This window comes from Salvelinus alpinus, chromosome 13, assembly GCF_045679555.1.
Source record: "Salvelinus alpinus chromosome 13, SLU_Salpinus.1, whole genome shotgun sequence".
Classification (NCBI taxonomy): Eukaryota; Metazoa; Chordata; class Actinopteri; order Salmoniformes; family Salmonidae; genus Salvelinus; species Salvelinus alpinus.
Window position 1 is genome coordinate 42827272 of NC_092098.1, and position 25045 is coordinate 42852316.

A 25045-nucleotide genomic window follows, 5' to 3' on the forward strand; every position below is an offset into this window, starting at 1 on the left:
CTTGCCTGATTCAATATCTAATAAACACAAGGCCCATTATGAGAATAAAATGGGTGGGAAAATGTTGCAAGAACAAAGCATGGTAAGGCCAGGAATATGCCGTGTAATGAGTTACGTTTTTTACATGTTCAATCAAGCTGAGTCTACAGCTGTGCATCTCAGATTCAAATACCATTTTTGAAGGTGTCCAGAAAAGGGCTTTCCATATTCTCAGTTCTCCCAAATTACCCCAGGGTGAACCTCATTGTACTTCCTTGATTCCTCCCCTTGCCTCCTCAAAACACATTGAACCAGAGGGGATAAACCTCAGATTTCCTGCTGTGCCAATGTGCTTTCTACGGTTTGTGCTGGGATGTAGTTATTAGTCCAAATTGTAGGAAACTGAAAACCTTTTTGCAACAAACAATTTTCTATTGGACAAATTCAGGTAGGTCTGTCCCGTATAAGAAAAGTTTTACAACAGAACTGACATGAATACACTCCAGGGTGTATTCAATTAATTACAGAAACCGTTTAAGAACCAAAATGAGCATACAAAACAGGGAGGGACCTACCTGATTTTTTCCAAATTGTGTGTGCCGTCAGGAGTAGATGGTTTATGTTGCAAAATGTTTTGCAATAGAATCGGCGTAATGGAAGGACCTACTTGAATATGTCCAATAGAAGCTTGTTTTGCTCCGTTTGGTTCTTAAACAGTTTTGTAATGAATTCACCCCATACATCAGGCCCTGGAGCTTGCCCTTTGGGCATTAAGGGGAACACTGCCCCCTGCCAGTCTTATCTACTACCTCTGGTTGCACATTCTCACATATCCCCGGTCTACTAGCTGGTATGTATTTGGTTCTTGTGAGAACGCAGGACTTGGGGGGGTTCCTGGTGGCCTGCTACTCCCCATTGAGGATGCAGTGATGAGGATTATTTACCCTAGTCTCATCAACTCTGGACCTCTAAACCAGTTCCACTCGTTTTTTCATTGTTCCCCTCTAATCAGACTGATTTAGACCTGGGACACCAGGTGGGTGCAATTAATTATCAGGTAGAATAGAAAACCAGCAGGCTCTGGACCTTGTAGTGAAGAGTTGAATATCCCTCCACATAATACCATCGTAGACACACACAATGCCACAGCTGCACTTAAGTAAAACAAATAAGCTGAAATCAAAATCATCTCAAAGTCTGAAAAATGTGTTTTATGTTTATACAGCATATAAGTATACATTGTTTTTAGAGTAAATTCACAAATGTATAACACATCCCTTCTAAAGTGAAATAAACCACTAGCTACAATATGACCCATACTGTCACAAAAAAAATGCATCTCAAGCAAGCTACCTTTCATTGGGTACGAGATAAAGTAAAGAGAGAAATGCAAGTGTGGAAAAAAAAACTTTCCAGGCTTGGAGAAAAAGCAGATGCATGGATTTGTGTTGCAATCAGCCCTTATTCTGTAGTCCTGACGTGTCTGGTTTCCACTATCTGTCCATGTTCCTAGATGAGCCAAACTCCAAATGTCCTCTTACAAGTGCCACTGTACTTGAACTCGATAAAACTGTTACAGATCACATCAGCCATCTTTTAGAAAAGGTTGGCGACCAGTTTCTTTTTTATTATTGTCGACATGCAGAATGCCATAGTTATCGTGATGAATAGCACTGACTCCTTTTATTCAGGGAGGTAATTTGAAACTACTACCAGGATAGGGGCAAGAGAAGCCGTCTGCTTTATAGCTGGACAATTGGTTCCAAATTAATGCTACATGACAAACAATGCAGATTTTGAGGAAGCCATTCACTCAACAAATAATGTTTTATGGCTTTCTACCAATTTGACAACAGTCAGTTCTGTTCAAACCAAGAGATGTTAAAAAATAAGTCTGTAGAAACTAAACAGTAACAGCATCAATCCAACAAAAAATATATATTACAAATTATGTTTGCAATAACTTATTTCACATCATGCAATAAAAAAAATAGGAACAAAAACAAGTATCAGAGATTTTCCTCAGTTGTATTGGCAAGCAAGTAAAAGTCCCTACTTATTTTGTATTGTTTTCTGGTGGCACTTTAGTTCTTCTGATGTTGACTTATTTTCTTGGAGGAGCTAAATGAAAGATGTAAGTATTTGATACGAGTGATGAGAAGCCGGGGGGGAAAATGCGTTAGGAGTCCACCCAGCTCTGCTCCACGATGGCAGAAACTCTCTTCTCATACTCCCGCTTGTTTTCTTGATAAAGCTGTGCAGCCTGGCTGTTTGCTGGACTGTTAGGATTTGGCTCATCCAACAGCGACTGTCAACACACACACACAAAAAAAAAAAGAGTGATTGAATGTACCGGTATGAAACTGTGGTTCTTGTACCCTGCACCATTATAAAAAGTGTGTGGGTCTTGGACCCCTACACCGGTATGAAAGTGTGGGGTTCTTGGACCCTACACCTTTAGTGAGGTAGCTGAGTCACAGTCTTATGTATATCCAGGAGCAGAAATACCACAAAAGGTAGGGAACACTATGTATTTGGTCTGTAGAGCATCTACAGATGGACTATCTACTAACCCTTATTCTAACCGTAAACATAGCAAGCAGTTTGCTTATTATAGTATGACCATCTACAGATGGACTATCCAAATAAGGTGACCCAAAGGTTGCCGCTATGATCAGATATCTACTCTGCAGTGAATTGTTTTCCACACAGAACATACAGTACACTACATAAAGAAACTGTTACATTTGTAAAATATAGAAACACACAGTAATCTATTATGATGTCAGACTGATAAAGAGAAGGATTACAAACCAACCTGGATAGACGTCAGAATGGACGACACATCATATGTGGGGCTCCAACGATTCTGAAGGATGTCTAAACATATACTGCCATCTGCATAAACTACAAGATCAAAATGATTGTTTTAATTTCTAAGAAACATTTATACACAATCACAAAACAGAATAGCTTACTCGCATTAAAAAGCGAAATGCTGAAAAGTTCATAATGTGTTCACTATCCCATCAAGAACATGGCTAAAGTATTTAGGACATCTTGAATGTGTCCATAAGGACTCTCTTACCATTTGGGTGAAACATTTTGGAGATAAATCGAACCGTGGGTGGCTTGTTAGGGTACTCTTCTGAAAATTCTATCACAAGCTTAAAAGTTCCTGCGGAGACAAGTACAACAACAAAAAAAGTTGTCGTCACATACACCGGCTAGGTACAATGAAATGTGTTGTTTTACAGGGTCAGCCTTTATCGAGGCAAAATAAATGTCTTGTCCACTCCATACACTTTATGGAGGCAAATTATTTTATTGTCCACCCCACAGGTAATAGTCTGTGACATGACTAATATAAGCCTGAATATGAAGGCTCACCCAGTATATATGCATAACTCAAAAGGCAGCAGAGTCATGAACCTGTCAAAATATATCACACTTTAGAATGTATTTTTTAAATATTTTCTTTTACCTTTAACTAGGCAAGTGAGTTAAGAACAAATTCTTATTTACAATGATGGCCTACCCCGGCCAAACCTAGACGACGCTGGGCCAATTGTGCTAAGGGACTCCCAATCATGGCCGGATGTGATACAGCCTGGATTCGAACCAGGGACTGTAGTGATGCCTCTTGCACTGAGATGCAGTGCATTAGACCGCTGCGCCACTCGGGACCCCAAAATAATACAAAGACTGACTTTGCTCTTGGTTAGGACGATTGCAACCAGTTCATGAGTTAAAGTAATGTTATGATAAACTAAGTTTAGTTAATTGATTTAGTAAAACATTTTTACTTACCATCCTCAAATGGTGTACCCACAGGCCTGCAAATAAAGGGAGGAACAATTACTTGCACTGTAACAAACTCATATCAGTGATTAGACCCTGACTACCAAAACAAACATATTGCCACAATACCACTCCTTATACACTCTCCCGTTGTAACAATTATAATCTTGATACGGACTATTAATAGCACATTACAATAGAAGGTTAATTCATGAGCATGACAATGCAATACATTACTGGGATTGATACAAATGCTCTCATTTCTAATTAACTTTATATATGGCACACTGGCCTTCCACAGTTCAACAACTACATGTGACCATCTAGCCTAACCCCCAGCCAACACCCCCCCCCTCTCTCTGACTAAACCACAGCTCAACTTGCCCATATCCACGTAATCCGTACGGTCATGATGCCATGCCAGGATGATCACACTGGCAAAATGAGAAGGGTGGCTTTAGAACACTCACCCAAAAATAACCGCATTCCAAAGCATGATGTTATTCTCTGATGGAGCACCACTCACACCAGTTGGTGGGTCTTCTTGAAGTCTGAGGAAAGAGAAACGGAGAGGAAACAATAGAATTAAACTTAAAACCCAGATGACTGTTTTTAGAAACAAGAAGATATCTAGGTACCTTCTTTTACCATGAGTACAAAAGTTGTGTGAACAAGAAAATAATTCAACTGAAATGCCATTGCTAGTTTTCTATCGGATTGGTGACAGATTTTAATGCAAATATTCTAAAATCTGCACATAAAAAATATCCACATTTCCCCACCAATGATGTTTCCATCAAATTGACTTGTTGCAGATAAAAGGCTGTGCGTGATAGCATAGTGCACGTAAAAATAACTTGCGGTTAATTTCCCATGTATTTTCAATGCTACTGAGGTTCTCACAAAACATTTTTTGCGTTATAGTGAATGTCCCCACTCTGGTCTTGGAACATGTGCTCTAGCCAACAGCTCACAGATACGCCACCTAGATGAGATTATTATGGACAAAATAATTATATATTTTTTGTCAAACGGCAGCCAAGCATCAAACATGTCACCAGAATAAGACCCTCAATATTTATTGGAAAGGCTCATTACCTTGCACTTTCACCACCCTGTGAAGATCCTAACTTATTTCATCTGTAGCCTAATAAACTGAATGCTTTCATAGTGGGAGGATCACACAACATATCGCATACTTCGATATGATGGTTATTATATCAATATTGGCATATAAAAAAGGTGTTTCCACTGCCATTGCTCACATAATTAATTTTACAGACAAAAAGACCCACTTTGTCTAGCATATTTTGTCACTAAATCCAGCAGTATCATTCCAAAAACTCACCACAAAAAAAAGCTCACTTTAACAGCTTTCCTTCATGCACAAGGTAGACTGTATTTTTCAGATCCATCTACAAGTCTCTACAGAAAATACCACCACAATTAACCCCATTTACTGTTAGCTCCCTACCCACTGTAAAATGAAAGGCTACTGCACAGTGCTGCTATCCATTGTGAGTCACATTTTAATTATGCTTTATTAGGGTAGTACTTGTAATGTTGTTGTTCCCTGCAAGGAAATCTTGATGTTGTCAGATACTTGTCTTGTGATGTAGGCTACAAATAACAAATAAACATCTTATGAACAATGTTCTACCAGTATGTGTCCTGTGAGATTTAATTCAACAAACCATTGATCAAACACACAATGCTTATCAAGGAACGCTCCACGCTCCAAGGCCAATTGGTGGCAGAGGCAGCCAGGTAGAGTAGGGTAGGATAGGATTATAATGTTACTATACAGTTGAAATCAGAAGTTTACATACACTTAGGTTGGAGTCATTAAAACTCGTTTTTCAACCACTCAACAAATTTCTTGTTAACAAACTATAGTTTTGGCAAGTCGGTAAGGACATCTACTTTGTGCATGACAAGTAATTTTCCCAACAATTGTTTACAGACAGATTATTTCACTGTATCACAATTCCAGTGGGTCAGAAGTTTACATACACTAAGTTGTCTGTGCCTTTAAACAGCTTGGAAAATTCCAGAAAATTATGTCATGGCTTTAGAAGCTTCTGATAGGCTAATTGACATCATTTGAGTCAATTGGAGGTGTACCTGTGGATGTATTTCAAGGCCTACCTTCGAACTCAGTGCCTCTTTGCTTGACATCATGGGAAAATCAAAAGAAATCAGCCAAGACCCCCCCCAAAAATTGTAGACCTCCACAAGTCTGGTTCATCCTTGGGAGCAATTTCCAAACGCCTGAAGGTAACACGTTCATCTGTACAAACAATAGTACAGAGTATAAACACCATGGGACCACGCAACCATCATAACGCTCAGGAATGAGACTCATTCTGTCTCCAAGCGATGAACGTACTTTGGTGCGATAGTTGCAAATCAATCCCAGCACAGCAAAGGACCTTGTGAAGATGCTGGAGGAAACAGGTACAAAAGTATCTATATCCACAGTAAAAACAAGTCCTATATCGACATAACCTGAAAGGCCGCTCAGCAAGGAAGAAGCCACTGCTCCAAAACCACCATAAAAATGCCAGACTACGGTTTGCAACTGCACATGGGGACAAAGATCGTACTTTTTGGATGAAACAAAAATAGAACTGTTTGGCCATAATGACCATCGTTATGTTTGGAGGAAAAAGGGGGAGGCTTGCAAACCGAAGAACCCCATCCCAACCGTGAAGCATGGGGGTGGCAGCATCATGTTGTGGGGGTGCTTTGCTGCAGGAGGGACTGGTGCACTTCACAAAAGAGATGGCATCATGAGGTAGGAAAATTATGTGGATATATTGAAGCAACATCAAGACATCAGTCAGGAAGTTAGAGCTTGGTTGTAAATGGGCCTTCCAAATGGACAATAACCCTAAGAATACTTCCAAAGTTGTGGCAAAATGGCTTAAGGACAACAAAGTCAAGGTATCGGAGTGGCCATCACAAAGCCCTGACCTCAATCCTATAGAACATTTGTGGGCAGAACTGAAAAAACATGTGCGAGCAAGGAGGCCTAAAAACCTTCCTCAGTTACACCAGCTCTGTCAGGAGGAATGGGCCAAAATTCACCCAACTTATTGTGGGAAGCTTGTGGAAGGCTACCCGAAACGTTTGAACCAAGTTAAACAATTTAAAGGCAATGCTACCAAATACTAATTGAGTGCATGTAAACTTCTGACCCACTGGGAATGTGATGAAAGAAATAAAAGCTGAAAGAAATCACTATTCTGACATTTCACATTCTTAAAATAAAAGTGGTGATCCTAACTGACCGAAAACAGGGAATATTTACTAGGATTAAATGTCAGGAAAAACTGAGTTTAAATGTATACTTATGACTTCAACTGTATATGCACATCTACAAGAGTCTCATATGCACATCTACAAGAGTCTCCATGGAGTTCCTAAGTGTCACCTTTTTCCATTGACAGGTGTGCTACAGACTCTTCTGGAGACAGACATTGAGCTGCTATAGTGTAACTAATTGGCTTGCCCAGGCAGATGCCATCCGGAATCAAACAACGGTAGCTGCCGGGGCTTTACATGAAGCCCTGGCCAGGTGCGTTTGTCCTCTTCAGGAATAGAGGCCTACTTCTGAAATCTATGCCTAATCCCAATTTTTTGAGTTTCTCCTTTCAAGTTAGGGTTGTGTAACACCTGTCCGGCCATCAATACACTGAGATTAGCAACCTAGCTAGTTTACTAGTTGTTTAACTCAGCTAGCACAGCCTTCTTTATCGATACAAATCATATACATTTGGTAACGTTAGCTATCTAACGTTAGTAAGTTAATAAGTATTTGGCTAACTAAGAGTTTAATTTCCTTACTAAACTTAACTAGCTAACGTAAACTAAATGCATAGTGACTGACTAGTTCGATTTAGCTAGATAACTAGTTTTTTTAGGTAAGTACAGTAACGTTAACTGGTTATATAGCTAACATCTGTATGGCAATGTAGTTCTAGCATGCATTCTAGCTGGCTAATTGAAGCAACATTATTGACCTAGTACTACAACTAGTTAGGTATCAGACAGTCAGTACAAAGTACTCAATTAATGACTGGCTCTATGATTAGCTAAAGTTACCTACAAATAGTGTACATGTACTGCAGGCCTCAAATTAGCTAACGCGTTAGCTAGCTAAATACAACACACAAAAGCAGAGCCAAAACGTTGCACTACCTTTTGAAATCTCTCATAAGTCGTCTTCTAGCCGGAGTAGACATGATTCAAAACATAAAAAATTATACTTTGGTCATTAAAATCTGTCGAAACCGGTATTATTTTGGGTAAATCTTCCGTCTGTGCCCTTTTCTTCTCTCCAAAACAACTACAGTGACGTCATGTACTTCCACAGGGGAAACAAGCAAGAACATTCGTTTGGAATAGTCCACTTTCACTATGAGTAGTGTGAATGTTATCAAATTAACAAATTTCATCCAATATGTGAACAGTACACGACACCTATACTTGGTTAGTATTCAAAGTGTCGTCTATCATACATAACATAAACGGCTGTTTGTTTTTATTTAACAAGCTAACCCTTTCCTCAAGGCATAATGGTTTAATCCCAACTTCATCACTTCATCAGTCACTCGACCAGTTGCAACATGGATACCTGTGCAAAGAATACATATGCTGATGTAGTCTCTGAAGCATTATTTACATTTCATCAAGTCATGTGTAGCAAAGAAACCATATATCAAGTTGACCATGTGTCTATGCTTATGGTCATTTCTTGGTGTAAAGACTAGTTTACGTGTCAGCTCAAACCTAATTATTCACTTGGTTAATACTACTACTATTCATCCAGTGTTTTTCAGCTGTATGAGATGTCCACTGTATCCATGTGGAATGTTCTAGAACGCCTCTCAATTGTTATCAACTTTGCCTGTTGTTATGGTGACCACATTCTAATTTCACACCTTTTTGTTTGTGACAGAATTATTCTGGGGTGGAATAATCCTGGGAAGAAAACCTGAAGTGTGTTTTTCAAACATGAAGCGGTCTGTCAGTTTGAGGCATCGTTTATTTCAAACGTGAAATTGTGTAATTTATGAGAGCAATAAAGCCAGGAGAAAAAATACATGAACGTAGTCTTTGTATCTACTCAGCAGTAAGTATTTTGACCACATTGTGTTTTGTGTAATCACTTTGTAGGCTATATGACCCTGTTTTCACTGTACATTTGAAAGTATTACACTAGATGTATGTATTTTGTATGCCTTTATATCTGCTTATGCTTTGAAATGAATATGAATACATTTTTCCATATGTGCTCAATGACAGCCCACTGAAGGAAGATGGATATGTATGAGAACCTTGGCGTCGTGGGTGAGGGGAGCTATGGTACAGTGACGAAGTGTCGACACAAGGAGATTGGACACATTGTGGCCATCAAGAGGTTCAATGACAAGGAAGAGGACAAAACCATGAAAAAGGTTATCATGAGAGAAATCAAACTTCTGAGGGTGAGGAACTTATTGATCAGTTCCACATAAAGCAGCAGTGTTGCTGTGACTGTCTCAAATATTGGGTACAATTCACTCATTGGCTACAGTCCAACTAATGTGACATCCCTGATAACAGCATACTACTACAACGTTAATTCTGTTCACATATGTCTTTACACAGAAATTTCGCCATGAAAACCTTGTGAACATGCTGGAGGTATTCCGGTTCAAGAAGCGCTTGTATGTTGTCTTTGAGTACATTGACCGCACAGTTCTGGAAGACCTAGAGAGATATCCTCGTGGTTTGGACAGCAAGCGCCTCAGAAAGTACATGTTCCAAATTCTACGAGCCATGGATTACCTTCACACCAGCAATGCAAGTATTTCTCTGTAGCTCAGTTGGTAGAGCATAGTGCTTGCAATGCCAGGATAGTGGGTTTGATTCCTGGGACCACCTGAGCGTAAAATCTATGCATGCATGACTAAGTTGCTTTGGATAAAAGTGTCTGCTAAATGGCATATACAGTATATATATTATTCTCATTTCATAGATTCTGCCTAGTGAGTGCACTGGAAGATATACAATACATGATGTGCCAACTGACAAGTTTAAAACTACGAGTTTAATTAGCTATTACGAAGGGCATGGAACAATCTTAAAGAAAGAAACTTGTTGACAGTAAAACAGTAGTTCTTCACTGGCCTGAAACATGCATCTTTTCTCAACAGATCATTCACAGAGATGTTAAACCTGAGAATGTGCTTGTCTCTAACTCTGGGGTGGTGAAGCTCTGTGACTTTGGGTTTGCCAGAACCTTGGCACCGACTGGGGAGCCTCTCACAGACTATGTGGCCACGAGGTGGTACAGAGCCCCAGAACTTTTAGTGGCAGACAACACTTACAGCAAGTGGGTATCAAGCAAAACTACAGATCTCAGGGCAGTGTTCAATCTTGAATGTATTATGAAATAAGACCACAGTAATTATAATGTCAAACCTTCTAAGGGTTGCTCATCATTTTGGTACAGCTATGTCATGTTTATACCACAGCATCGTTGAATACTCGTTTCTGATTGGATAGAAGGACATTCTAGAATGATAGAATCTTTGAATCTTCTTTACTAGACCTGTAGATGTGTGGGCCATTGGCTGCTTGATTATAGAGATGGCTACAAGCAATGCTTTTCTGACGGGGACTTCTGACCTGGACCAGGTGCACAAAATAGTCAGCAAAGTGGGTAAGTACAACCCAGTGGGTATTTTAGCCTGAGTGACAGTCTGTTTCTGCTATCATCAACTCCTAGTCACTCATTGTCATTGGCTTAACAATGACTAAAACAGATCTGGGACCAGGCTAAGGGTGTGGGCATCAATGGTGGAAATATGGACTTGATAACATCTGAGGCCTCTAATATTGTAGACGTAATTAAAATAACTATTTACACTGGCTTAATCAAACTGTTGTCCATTCTCCGAAGGGAGCACAGATAACCTAAAGCTTTTCCGATATCAGTAGGGCAACAGGCCTGCTAGGATTTCACCATTGTTGAAAAGTATGTCACAAAGAAACAAAAAGGCAGTGTAATCTGTATCCCAAATGGCAGCCTATTCCCATTATTGTGCACTACTTTTGACCAGGGCTTATAGGGCTCTGCTCAAAAGTAGTGCTCCTGAATGGCGCATCTGTCTAAGGCACTACATCTCAGTGCTAGCGGTATCACTACAGACCCTGGTTCGATTCCAGGCTGAATCACAACTGGCTGTGATTGGGAGTCCCATAGGGCAGCGTCCAATTGGCCCAGTGTCGTTAGGTTTGGCCAGGGTAGGCCGTCATTGTATTAAATAAATCTAAATCAAATAGATAATAGGGTGCTATTTGGAACATCATCATTTTTTCCTGGTTAAGAGCCCCCCAATGAATTTGGCCCTATCGTAACGCTTAACAGATTTACATCGTATGCCGATTTGTGGCTTACTACGGGGGCAGAGAGGGACAATTGGCTTCGCTCTATAAATCAACTTTATTCAATCCTTGGCCAGCAGTGACAAATAAACCAATGCTGAAAATGAACTGTGGCATTTTGACTTTTATCCAGGCCTGTACAAGGAAAACCCCAATGATCCTTTTGGCATTTTGGCCCTGGACATAAGCGCAAGCTAAATAGAGGGGAGTGAGATAACTGCTGTTTTTGTTTTTTCCTTGGGTGTTTTCATTAGGATAACTGACTTGCCGGGGATACACATGCCTAATACTGTGAGAGAGATTAAAGTGATCCCTTCTGTATTAGAGAGTCTTTTAGCAGGTTCAATCTGTGTTTCATTAATTCTCTTTGGTGGAATGGGATACTCAGGCTATTTGACTCTCTAATCCGCCCCCGATAAGAGAGGCTCTCTGGAGGGAGCTAATGTCAGAGAAGATTGAAGCCACGGGTAGCGGAGAGGCCAGCGGTCTGTGGACAGAACTCATCCTCCCAGAAGAATGAAAGAGCTATTTACAACACTCTGTGTGTCACAAAAATTACTCATTACACTTCATGGCTGCCACCACACTGAGTGCAGGGGATGTAACCAGTGCCGTCCGTACTGTCTATCAATGCTAATAAAGCTATGTGATTGTTTTTTGTTGTTTTACTACTGAATGTGTGATGGTCATAATTGGGTTTCATAGATAATTGAAGTACTGTACAACAATTTGTACAGACCTCAGGATGGCTCCCCTTCTATTATCTGTTATGTAATGGTACATTGACACACAGGTGTGTGTCTTGATAGGGCCTTTGTCTTGATAGGGCGATACGATTTGAGGAATGAGATGACCTCTTATCTGATCGTACATTGACATTGTTTTGTCTTGATAGGGCCTTTGACCCGTCATCAGCAAGACCTGTACTTCCAGAACCCCATCTTTGCTGTGGCCAGCCTTCCTGAGGTGCAGCTCCCAGGTGCAGCGCCCAGGAGGAAGTACCACAAACTCCACTTCTTAGTGGCTGAAATAGTGGATGTAAGTCTACAGGGAGATTTTTTTATTTGACCTTTATTTAACTAGGCAAGTCAGTTAAGAACACATTTTTATTTTCAATGACGGCCTAGGACCAGTGGGTTCAGGGCCAGAACGTACCTTGTCAGCTCGGGGATTTGAACTTGCAAACTTTCGGTTACAAGTCCACCGCTCTAACCACTAGGCTACGCTGCCGCCCCGTAGATAGTGAAGAATGTGTAGGGAGTGTGACAGGAATTTGTCTTGAAGAATGCAAGGAGGATTTCCAGGACAGGTCACATGGTCAGGAAAAAGCCTGGCCCTAAGAATGTGACATGGGTTGTTTACTTTTACAGTAAAGATCTTCTTTGTTTTAGTCATGCCTACAGATCGATCCATCTCACAGGGCTGCGTGCTCCATGTTGCTCGTTCATCGGTACTTCACCAAAGACGGGTTCGTTGAAAGGTGAGTCGGGTCCGGTCAACCTCGCATGTCTAGTGTACTTGGAGAAGCAATTAGCTTGTAAGAGAGTGGAGTGAGACTCTTGACCTACATTCTAACCTGCTTACGTACAAAATGGGGATGTGATACTACATTGTCATAGTGTCATAGTCTGGCCACACACACACACGTTGTTTTGCCTTGTGTTGCTAGCCTTGAACTTTCCTTGAAATGTTCTAATGTTTATGAGATACTGTTTAGTAGTTGTAATAATGTCATGAACTGTAATTGACCTGAATAACTGCTACTTCCTGCTCCAGATTCATACCAGAGATACAGGCATTGATACTGAAAGATGCCAAGGTTAACCACATGCACTGGATTCATAGTAACTCATGGGAGCCACAAGAGGACCAAGGAACAGGAGTCTTGTCCTCATCCTCATGTAACAGAAAGCCAGTGAAGCTGTGTGCTTCGTGTCGTTGTCATGCTGGAAGACCCAGCCACGACCCATCTTCAATGCTCTTACTGAGGGAAGGAGGTTGTTGGCCAAGATCTCGCGATACATGGCCCCATCCATCCTCCCCTCAATACGGTGCAGTCGTCCTGTCCCCTTTGCAGAAAAGCATCCCCAAAGAATGATGTTTCCACCTCCATGCTTCACGGTTGGGATGGTGTTCTTGGGGTTGTACTCATACTTCTTCTTCCTCCAAACATGGCGAGTGGAGTTAGACCAAAAAGCTCTATTTTTGTCTCATCAGACCACATGACCTTCTCCCATTCCTCCTCTGGATCATCCATATGGTCATTGGCAAACTTCAGACAGGCCTGGACATGCACTGGCTTAAGCAGGGGGACCTTGCGTGCGCTGCAGGATTTTAATCCATGACGGCGTAGTGTGTTACTAATGGTTTTCTTTGAGACTGTGGTCCCAGCTCTCTTCAGGTCATTGACCAGGTCCTGCCGTGTAGTTCTGGGCTGATCCCTCACCTTCCTCATGATCATTGATGCCCCACGAGGTGAAATCTTGCATGGAGCCCCAGACCGAGGGTGATTGACCGTCATCTTGAACTTCTTCCATTTTCTAATAATTGTGCCAACAGTTGTTTCCTTCTCACCAAGCTGCTTGCCTATTGTCCTGTAGCCCATCCCAGCCTTGTGCAGGTCTACAATTTTATCCCTGATGTCCTTACACAGCTCTCTGGTCTTGGCCATTGTGGAGAGGTTGGAATCTGTTTGATTGAGTGTGTGGACAGGTGTCTTTTATACAGGTAACGAGTTCAAACAGGTGCAGTTAATACAGGTAATGAGTGGAGAACAGGAGGGCTTCTTAAAGAAAAACTAACAGGTCTGTGAGAGCCGGAATTCTTACTGGTTGGTAGGTGATCAAATACTTATGTCATGCAATAAAATGCAAATTAATTATTTAAAAATCATACAATGTGATTTTCTGGATTTTTGTTTTAGATTCAGTCTCTCACAGTTGAAGTGTACCTATGATAAAAATTACAGACCTCTACATGCTTTGTAAGTAGGAAAACCTGCAAAATCGGCAGTGTATCAAATACTTGTTCTCCCCACTGTATAAACTACATGGGCCCTTAGTCAGGGCGCAAAGCACTAAGATAGCACTGTATTCTACATTTTACAGCTCTGTTCGTTTAGCACATGCTCTTACCCATCTATATGTGCAGTAAGTGGGCAGAGCAACTAAGTAAATAAATCAAATCAAATTTGTCACATGCGCCAAATACAACAGGTGTAGATCTTACAGTGAAATGCTTACAAGCCCTTAACCAACAATGCAGTTTTAAGATAAATAAGTGTGAAGTAAAAAATAGATAAGTAACAAATAAAAAATAAAACAAATAATTAAAGAGCAGCAGTAAAATAACGGTAGCGAGGCTATATACATGGGGTAACGGTACAGAGTCAATGTGTGGGTGCACAGGTTAGTCGAGGTAATTGAGGTAATATGTACATGTAGTTACTTTAACTCTACCTACAAGTCAAAGCATATATACGGTGTTGTAGAAGTATAGATTTACAAGATCCATACCAGTCGGCCATACTGCACATGGACTGTTTTTGTTTCAGGACACTGAGAAGGACCGACGTGGGAAGGAGCCTGAGCAGAAGCATTCTAGGGCAGGCAGGAGGTCAGAGATCAGGATGACCTGTAGCCCTGTCTCATCTCAGACAAACAGACAGCCCTTTACCTCTACCTCCATCCCAGACCCCCCTCAATCTCAGGACAAGGCTGTAGCCTTTACCATGCCCCGCATCAACGCCAGCAACAATCTTTTCGCTGCTGTCCCCGTCCCCTGCTGTATGGAAGTCACTAAGTCCCGGTCAGTGGCTCTCAGATCAGAGAAATATAGGACGCTTTATCTGGTATAGTGTTGTTCAGAATACCACCCAGTGATTTCAGAGTAGCTGTATCAGACTCACCAGATCCAGTACTTCCAAAGTGTATATTCTTAAACGTATTTATCTATTCTGGACGTTCTGTCATTTCATCCTGGCAGTTCTTGAAAAGCATGCTTTGGTAGGGTATACCAAGTCAGAGATGCTCATGCTTGTGTCTGTGTTTGTAGCACTGATAAGGTAAAGAGACGGCCGAGCCCTACTGACCTGGCCATGGGGAATAGTCAGCTGACTGATGCCCCGTCTCAGGTAAGTAAGGAAAGGTGTGAGCAGTGCATGTAAAGGGGAACACGGACACATGAAAACAAGCAAGTGAATAAACAAAAAGATAAAATACCAAACCTTCTATTATATAACATGCTTGACATCTGGCCCAAGCATACAGTATGTCTGGAACAGCAGGTGGGTGCGTTGGTGTCTGTACATGCAACAGTCATTGGGGCTGACAAGCTCTTTGTCATTGTTTCCACTCCCAAAGGAATGCCTCTGACTCACCCCACAGTAATGTTGTGGTTTTCCTAACATCTCGCCCGGTATGTTCAGAACATAGTGTCTTATGTGTTTACACCCTTTCTGTCATCAAGTTAAACCTCATGGAAGACAATGTTAACCCACGTGGAATGCAGCCGTGATTACCATATAAAATAATTGGGCGCATTGAAAATGCAAGCTTTTACAATATAGTAGCAAACAACTGTCTAGTTCTTCTATTGTTCAAAATACCTTATGACCTCTACATATATATTTTTTACATAAATATTGTTTTGCCCTGACAAGTGTTTATGATAGCTATTATAGTACAGTTACGGACAAATAGCCTAATGTAAATTCCTGATAACTATGTGATTATATTTAACATAGATCACACATACAGTGTATATATATATATATATATATACACATACATACATACATACACACACAAACGCAATACCTTCATGTTCTCATTAACAAGTCAAGTATACATTGATTAAATATCTTTCGTGGCCAAAAGTTTTGAGAATAACACAAATATTAATTTTCACAAAGTCTACTGCCTCAGGTTGTATGATGGCAATTTGCATATACTCCAGAATGTTATGAAGAGTGATCAGATGAATTGCAATTAATTGCACAGTCCCTCTTTGCCATGCAAATTAACTGAATCAACCAAAAAACATTTCCACTGCATTTCAGCCCTGCCACAAAAGGACCAGCTGACATCATGTCAGTGATTCTCTCGTTAACACAGGTGTGAGTGTTGACGAGGACAAGGCTGGAGATCACTGTCATGCTGTTACGAGAATTATGTTCTCGATGTTCCATAAACCAATTCAATTAAACTACTCAGTCTGCTAAATCAGGATTTGTAAGATACTGATTGAAATGAAACAGACAGAGGCCCAGCTAAAATAGTCAATAAGGTTTATTCACGGGAACGTTCTAAAGTCAAGAATACAAAGACATCCATTTTATAGCTGCGCACATACTTCCACACAAACAGAAGGTATCCTACGCACATACTGTCTCACTACCCAGCCGACAGAGAGAGACCTTGACCTTGAGATGTACTCCCCGTTCAGTAAGTCAGGTCGGCACCCAATGTTGCTCTGACAGTCTGTGTTTAAAATGCCATATAGACAAACATTAGCTATATTGTTTTACCCTAATTCTGACTAGGACTACACATTTATTGATTATGATTTTATACATTCTAATCAATTCCATACAATTATATGTTTCAGGGTGGAATATTCTAATCATTCAATTAACAGATAAATCCCATTAACACATGCTGACTGAGTTCGAATAACAGACTGGAAGTTTCAAAAGGAGGGTGGTACTTGGAATCATTGTTCTTCCTCTGTCAACAATGGTTACTTGCAAGGAAACACGTGCCGTCATCATTGCTTTGCACAAAAAGGGCTTCACAGGCAAGGATATTGCTGCCAGTAAGATTGCACCTAAATCAACCATTTGTCAGATCATCAAGAACTTCAAGGAGAGCGGTTCAATTGTTCTGAAGAAGGCTTCAGGGCGCCCAAGAAAGTACAGCAAGCGCCACGACCGTCTCCTAAAGTTGATTCAGCTGCGGGATCGGGGCACCACCTGTACAGAGCTTGCTCAGGAATGGAAGCAGGCAGGTGTGAGTGCATCTGCACGCACAATGAGGCGAAGACTTTTGGAGGATGGCCTGGTGTCAAGAAGGGCAGCAGAGAAGCCACTTCTCTCCAGGAAAATCATCAGGGACAGACTGATATTCTGAAAAAGGTACAGGGATTGGACTGCTGAGGACTGGGGTAAAGCCATTTTCTCTGAATCCCCTTTCCGATTGTTTGGGTCATCCGGAAAAAAGCTTGTCCGGAGAAGACAAGGTGAGCGCTACCATCAGTCCTGTGTCATGCCAACAGTAAAGCTTCCTGAGACCATTCATGTGTGGGGTTGCTTCTCAGCCAAGCGAGTGGGCTCACTCACAATTTTGCCTAAGAACACAGCCATGAATAAAGAATGGTACCAACAGATCCTCCTAGAGCAACTTCTCCCAACCATCCAGGAACAGTTTGGTGACGAACAATGCCTTTTCCAGCATGATGGAGTACCTTGCCATAAGGCAAAAGTGATAACTAAGTGGCTCGGGGAACAAAACATCAATATTTTTGGTCCATGGCCAGGAATCTCCCCATACCTTAATCCCATTGAGAACTTGTGGTCAATCCTCAAGAGCCGGGTGGACAAACAAAAACCCACAAATTCTGACAAACACCAAGCATTGATTATGCAAGAATGGGCTCCCATCAGTCAGGATGTGGCCCAGAAGTTAATTGACAGCATGCCAGGGCGGATTGCAAAGGTCTTGAAAAAGAAGGGTCAACACTGCAAATATTGACTCTTTGCATCAACTTCATGTAATTGTCAATAAAAGCCTTTGACATTTATGAAATGCTTGTAATTATACTTCAGTATTCCATAGTAACATCTGACAAAAATATCTAAAGACACTGATGCAGCAAACTTTGTGAAAATTAATATTTGTGTCATTCTCAAAACTTTTGGCCACGACTGTATACTTGACTTGTTAATGAGAACATGAAGTGTTTATGTTTGTGTTTATGTTTGTGTATATTTTTATGATTGTGTTTGGTTGTATTGCAGAGTGACAGCCATAATAACCTCCAGGTTGAGATGTCCAGTCTGGCTAAAAAGAAGGTGAAGTCAGTGAGAGACATGAGAGATGTGCGCTTCCCTGGACTTCCTGTGTTCGGCCACCAGATAGAGCTGAAGTTTACAGATGGTAAACAACGTTGTCTTAGTTTCAGTACTCCATCTTCTATTTTACTTGACTTTCTACTAAATCCTGTGATCCCTGTAAAGCTTTGGGTAGAAGTTGTAATTTTTCTCAGATCTTGGATCATCTTCCTCTCACCAAATCTTAACCATAACTGAGGAAAACTAAATTGACCTTAGATCAGTGTCTAGGGGCAACTTTACCTTACTCCCACTGTAAGTCAGCTCCCACAGTAAGTCAATTCCCAAAATTGAATCTGATACTAGACTTAAAGACACATCATTTCCAAAATGAATCTGTCTGACTTAATTGAAATCGAAAAGAAATTGGCCCAAGACCCAATGAGCACTGAACGAGAATGAAACTACAGGGCTGTGTAGTATTAATGAATTAAAATAACTTTTATCATTGAATCACATGAGGACAGAGATAAACATCCATTGATTTATTGAAGGCGTTTGGTGTTGTTGAAAAATTTTGATGTGCCAAGTTTATACTTAATGGGGTGTCGCGGATCAGTGTGGCTCCAGGACATTAGAGCATGTGGCCGGAGTAATGTTACTCTCGGATTAGGGCCGGAGTAATGTTACTCTCGGATTAGGGCCGGAGCAATGTTACTCTCGGATCAGGGCCGGAGTAATGTTACTCTCGGATCAGGGCCGGAGTAATGTTGCGCTAGGATTAGGGCTGGAGTAATGTTACTATAGGATGTGGCCCACCCCCCCGCTCCTCTGTATTGTGTTATGTGCCAATGTCTCCTGAGGTTCTGCTGCAGAGAAGGTCAAAAATTCTGTGACACAGCCTAAAACCCGCCACAGACAAATAAATAAGACGCTGGCCAGGCCTCTGTCATTATAGGCTGTTTCCCAAATGTTACCCTATTCTGTAATGCACTAATTTTGACTTGGGTCCATAGGTTAAAAGTAATGCATAGGGCTCCGGTCAAAAGTAGTGCACTATATAGGGAATATAGTGCCATTTCGGACGCAGGTATACCGAATCTCACTCTGTCACATGATGTAGCTATATCTCTGCTTGCTAATTTGGAACGATGCCCATCTTGAGGAAAACACAAAGCAGGGCTCCTTAATCAGGAATATTATATTTCATAAACATAAACTCTGTTTATCATTTTTACAGAGAAATGGGATTGCAGGAAACATAAAGATAGGACAGAGGGAAATATAATGAACAAAAATATAAACGCAACAAGGGTTGGTCCCATTTTTCATGAGCTGAAATAAAAGATCCCAGAAATGTTCCATACGCACAAAAGCCTATTTCTCTCAAATGTTGTGCACAAATTTGTTTACATCCCTGTTAGTGAGTATTTGTCCTCTGCCAAGATAATCCATAAACCTGACAGGTGTGGCATATCAAGAAGCTGAATAAACAGCATGATCATTACACAGGTGCACCTTGTGCTGGGGACAATAAAAGGCCACTTTAAAATGTGCTGTTTTGTCACACAACACAATGCTACAGATTTCTCAAGTTTTGAGGGGCCGTGCAATTGGCATGCTGAATGCAGGAATGTCCACCAGAGCAGTTGCCAGAGAATAAATGTATCTACCATAAGCCGCCTCCAATGTCATTTTAGAGAATTTGGCAATACATCCAACCTGCCTCACAACCGCAGACCACGTGTACCCATGCCAGCCCAGGACCTACACATTTGGATTCTTCACCTGCAGGATCGTCTGAGGAGGGGAAGGGGGGGCGGGGTGCTCAGTAGTATTTCTGTCTGTAATAAAGCCCTTTTGTGGGGAAAAACTCATGCTGATTGGCTGGGCCTGGCTCCCCAGTGGGTGGACTTGGCTCCCAAGTAGGTGGGCCTATGCCCTCCCAGGTCCACCCATGGCTGCGCCCCAGCCCAATCATGTGAAATCCATAGATTAGGGCCAAATGAATTTATTTAAATTGACTGAGTTCCTTCTAACTCAGTAAAATCTTTGAAATTGTTGCATGTTGCGTTTATATTTTTGTTCAGTATAGTTTGTCCTTTGTATTGATATAGTAAAAAGACTATCAGAAGACTAATCAGTAGTTCTCACTGTGCCCTCCCACTTGTCCTCAGCCCTTTATTCTGCTATCGAGCAAAATTAATTTATGATAATAACCAACATTGCATGGGATACATATATATTCCTGAGCTCTTTCTTTGAATTGAACTGCTAATTCAAACTTTGATGAGGTAGTGTGTGTGGGCCTCAGTGAGGAGGGAACTTGAGGGACATGGAGGTGGTGATTGAGGGCAAGGGTTATGTTTTTGTCATGGATAGTGGTCCAGCTGGGCAAAACAGACAGTGCTCACACACACACACACACACACACACACACAGGGAGGGATGGAGAGCTGTGATAACATTCAAATGAATTTGGTTTATTCTAGATGTAATTCTTTAGATAATGGCCATATCTGCCTAAACAATCCGTTCTGCTTACTGAAGAATATATCAGATCAGAGAAATATATTCTAAAGCAGACCATGTTTGATTCTAATAATGTGGTACAGATAGAACTTGTTGAGTGAACTCATCCATGTTGACAACATGCTGTTTGATACAGAATGTTTTACTCTCCTATGTAATGTGTAACGTTCACCCTATGTGTAACCAAAGTATGGTTTTCTCTGTGCAAATTAAGTATGGTTTTTCAAAGTGTAGATTAATGTGTGTTCAGAAGAAACATGATTATTGTTTTATTCAGTAAAGCACTCGAGGAAGGAGCCGAAGAGCAGAGGAAGAGAAGAAGACTCCAGAATACCATCATTGCCGTCATCCGATTTCACTGACCACGGAAATATATAGGTAAGATTCTGACAAAGATTTGTCAAGCGTTGCATAGGTACAGACAAGTATTATATCAACTGTTGTTGTTATTAACTCTCTAGGAGGCCTAACTCAGTTAAGGACTATGTCAAGGTTATTCAGGAAAATTCTTTCTTAATTGTAATGTTTTTTCTTCAGGTTTTGGAGGGAACAGTACTACCATTGAGAGTTGAATTTTTAACTGGGTCCTGGCACTGGATGGTTTCTGTCCCTAAACAACATTTGACTGAAGATAATAAAAAGAATAACAATAAATGTTTTAGACAAACTTGGTTTTTGTGATAACAGAGTATCTTTAACTTCAACAGTTAGAAGAATGTATTTTTTTGTTCCACTTTTCAGTATTTTATCCACCAGATCCCTCACTGTGCCCCACCAACCATTTAAAAAGAAAGATATTGAAATTAAAGATACCCCCCCAGACTGTTGTTGACATTCAATTGGCACATCCGCATTTGCACTGAGTTGCCATCTTACAGCAACAGCAAAAGTCAATGCTGCATTTCAAACTCATAAAAGACACACCCTCGTCCACTTACCCTCGCCTTAAGCCCTTGGAGGAATCCCCGCGGCCATAGTTGTCGTCGGTCCAGATGATTAGCCAAGCAAGGGAAGTTTGCAATGTAACCCCCTCAGCCCTCGTTTTTAATGGAGTTTGCGAGTGTACAATTATGTTCACTTCGGGGCCTGAAACGCCCCATAATTAAATTTGCGATGATTGTACAAGGAAATGTTCCTCCTTCAGAAGTTCCAGTTAGGCAGGCTAACTTTATTTAGCTAATTAATTTGCTAGCTATCATACAGTAGGCGTATATTAATAATTATATGGTTAATATAAGTAGACATGCAATCATAATTGACTGTAGAGCATATAAACCACCCACAAACTACCGGTGGCTGAAACCACAATCATCGCGGGATGAATGCAAGTGTATACTCGTCAGACGTCATGATACGTCATCAGAAGTGTCTACTTAATTTGAGGGCTGAGGAAAGCAGGCAATGTGTCACGCCTGCTCCCGCTCCCCCTCTCTGGCGCTTGAGGGCGCCAGGCGGCCCATCATTATGCACACCTGTCACCATTGTTACGTGCATCAGCGCTTCATGTGACTCACATGGACTCTACTACCTTATTGATTGCCTCCCCTATATCTGTCACTTCCTCAGTTTCTTCCCCGTGTCTGCATTAATGTTGTTTTGTCCCCCTTGTCCAGACGCTGTCCTTGGTTTGTTTCATGTCTGTTATTTATTAAATATTCACTCCCTGTACTTGCTTCTCGTCTCCCAGTCTGTCCACACAGTGGTTGTATTTGATCGTTTATTGAAAAAGTATGGTTTTCTGCTAACAAAGTCACACAACTACAGAGGACAAACAGGTACACAATAGATGTTTCATAATTATTATTTTTACTCAAGATTTCATTTTAAAAAATGCACCCTCTTCCCCAAAGGTAAAACTATTGTCACATGATCCTCCCCATGTACTGTAAAATAGATTGTACACCCTCCCACCTTATAGAATTAACTCAAAATAATGTTTACGACTACAAATAACAATAACTGTAGTGACCCTGTGTTTTGTGACAGTCAGTGCCACGCAGAGTGACGGGCCAGAAGGGTGAGGGTTCGCCGACCACCACAGACAGACTCACTCTCCCTTCCTGTTTCATTACGATCAGAGCTGGCTGCAGACAATGATCAGCTTGGGGGAAATCAGATTTTGAACATTTTGATGCCACATTTGTAATGATATAAAATACATGCAACACATTTTCCACCAACAGTTTTCTGTGCCAATGCACCACACAACCAATAAACCAAGCATACAGACTTTGGGCAAGTCAATATCATTGTTTGCGTTTTCAACACCACAAATACTGTCAATCTCGACAAATGGAAAAAACATCCCTCCCTACTTTGTAGGCTTACCCATTATCGTAGGCTTACCCAGTATCGAAGGCTTGGCTTGAGAATTTTCGAATGTCATTAAACGTTTGGGTGTTTTGTAACAGATGTCTCTTTCTATTCACAATTGGCCGCTGCACAGTTAGGATTGTTTGATTTTATTTGTCAGTTAAACACACACACAAAGATTTTTTTAAAGTGACCTGGATTGCATAATCAAGTCCGGGACTTATTGCTATTGTGGTCCCCATTTTTTACATAAATACATATTAGGGAAAGTATTCAGACACCTTCACTTTTTCCACATTGTTATGTTAGTCTCATTCTAAAATTGATTAAATAGTTTTCCCCCCCCTAAATCAATCTACACACAATATCCCATAATGACAAAGCAAAAACAGGTTTTAGGCATTTTTGCAAATGTATAAAAAAATATATACATATCACATTTACATAACTTGTCAGACCCTTTACTCAGTACTTTGTTGAAGCACCTTTGGCAGCGATTACAGCCTCATGTCTTCTTGAGTATGACGCTACAAGCTTGGCACACCTGTATTTGGGGAGTTTCTCCCATTATTCTCTGCAGATCCTCTCAAGCTCTGTCAGGTTGGATGGGGAGCGTCGCTGCACAGCTATTTTCAGGTCTCTCCAGAGATGTTTGATCGGGTTCAAGTCCAAGATCTGGCTGGGTCACTCAAGGACATTCAGGGACTTGCCCCGAAGCCAATCTTGCATTGTCTTGGCTGTGTGCTTAGGGTTGTTGCCCTGTTGGAAGGTGAACCTTCGCCCCAGTCTGAGGTCCTGAGTGCTCTGGAGCAGGTTTTCATCAAGGATCGATCTGTACTTTGCCTCGATCCTGACTAGTTTCCCTGTCCCTGCCGCTGAAAAACATCCCCACAGCATGATGCTGCCACAACCATGCTTTACCTTAGGGATGGTGCCAGGTTTCCTCCAGATGTGACGCTTGGCATTCAGGCAAAACAGTTCAATCTTGGTTTCATCATACCAGAGAATCTCATTTCTCATGGTCTGAGAGTCTTTAGGTGCCTTTTGGCCATCTCCAAGCGGGCTGTCATGTGCCTTTTACTGAGGAGTGGCATCAGTCTGGCCACTCTACCATAAAGGCCTGATTGGTGGAGTGCTGCAGAGATGGTTGTACTTCTGGAAGGTTCTCCCATCTCCACAGAGGAACTCTAGAGTTCTGTCAGAGTGACCATCGGGTTCTTGGTCACCTACCTGACCAAGGCCCTTCTCCCCGATTGTTCAGTTTGGCTGGGCGTCCAGCTCTAGGAAGAGTCGTGGTGGTTCCAAACTTCTTCCATTTTAGAATGATGGAGGCCACTGTGTTCTTTGGGACCTTCAATGCTGCAGACATTTTTTGGTACCCTTCACCAGATCTGTGCCTCGACACAATCCTGTCTCTGAGCTCCACAGACAATTCCTTTGACCTCATGGCTTGTTTTGTGCTTTGACATGCACTGTCAATTGTGGGACCTTATATAGACAGGTGTGTGCCTTTCCAAATCATGTCACATCAATTTAATTTACCACAGGTGGACTCCAATCAAATGGTAGAAACATCTCAAGGATGATCAATGGAAACAGGATGCACCTGAGCTCAATATCAAGTCTAATAGCAAAGGGTCTGATCACTTATGTATATAAGGAATTTTTGTCCTGTATTTTTTTTTTTTATACATTTGGGAAAACCTATAAAAACCTTTTTTCGCTTTGTAGTTATGTGGTATTATGTGTAGAATGCTGAGGAAATATGTTTATCAATCAGTTTTAGATTAAGGCTGTTACGTAACAATATTGTGAAAATGTCGAGGGGTCTGAATACTTTCTGAAGGCACTGTATGCCGGCAAGCATGCTATGACACCGACATGCATTTCTCTATGTCAGATGGCTACTGCGTCTGCTATACAAATATAGACGTT

General features: G+C 41.2%; 2 protein-coding genes across 3 annotated transcripts; one reads left to right on the plus strand and one right to left on the minus strand.

Moving 5' to 3' along the window:
* Positions 1 to 1169: 1169 nt before the first annotated feature.
* On the minus strand, positions 1170 to 22098 carry ube2b (ubiquitin-conjugating enzyme E2B (RAD6 homolog)). 2 transcript variants are annotated; one of them, XM_071339417.1, is made up of 6 exons: positions 21736 to 22098; positions 4251 to 4331; positions 3790 to 3815; positions 3068 to 3157; positions 2798 to 2886; positions 1170 to 2287 (listed from the first exon to the last, which is right to left on the minus strand). In XM_071339417.1, the coding sequence occupies exons 2-6, from the start codon at positions 4274 to 4276 to the stop codon at positions 2159 to 2161; spliced, it is 360 nt and encodes a 119-aa protein (XP_071195518.1). In that variant the 5' UTR covers positions 4277 to 4331; positions 21736 to 22098; the 3' UTR covers positions 1170 to 2158. The 2 variants fall into 2 exon arrangements, with proteins under 2 accessions (XP_071195518.1, XP_071195517.1); XM_071339416.1 differs by lacking the exon at positions 21736 to 22098 and adding an exon at positions 7984 to 8180.
* LOC139536736 (cyclin-dependent kinase-like 3) lies at positions 8427 to 14387 on the plus strand. Its single transcript, XM_071337333.1, has 9 exons — positions 8427 to 8917; positions 9091 to 9272; positions 9436 to 9630; positions 9984 to 10162; positions 10380 to 10492; positions 12113 to 12255; positions 12609 to 12697; positions 12994 to 13142; positions 14368 to 14387. Exons 2-9 carry the CDS (start codon positions 9105 to 9107, stop codon positions 14385 to 14387), a joined length of 1056 nt encoding a protein of 351 aa, XP_071193434.1. The 5' UTR covers positions 8427 to 8917; positions 9091 to 9104.
* Positions 22099 to 25045: the final 2947 nt, after the last annotated feature.

Bases quoted from the DNA above. Each gene is read 5' to 3' on its own strand.
- LOC139536736 (XM_071337333.1), top strand. From the start codon at position 9,105: ATGGATATGTATGAGAACCTTGGCGTCGTGGGTGAGGGGAGCTATGGT. The intron at 10,493-12,112 runs GTAAGTACAACC...TTGTCTTGATAG, and splicing joins CAAAATAGTCAGCAAAGTGG to GGCCTTTGACCCGTCATCAG. The intron at 12,256-12,608 runs GTAAGTCTACAG...TCTTTGTTTTAG, and splicing joins TAGTGGCTGAAATAGTGGAT to TCATGCCTACAGATCGATCC.
- ube2b (XM_071339416.1), bottom strand. From the start codon at position 8,027: ATGTCTACTCCGGCTAGAAGACGACTTATGAGAGATTTCAAAAG. The intron at 3,158-3,789 runs GTAAGTAAAAAT...TTGTCTCCGCAG, and splicing joins GGGTACACCATTTGAGGATG to GAACTTTTAAGCTTGTGATA. The intron at 2,288-2,797 runs GTTGGTTTGTAA...GTGTGTTGACAG, and splicing joins CCATTCTGACGTCTATCCAG to TCGCTGTTGGATGAGCCAAA.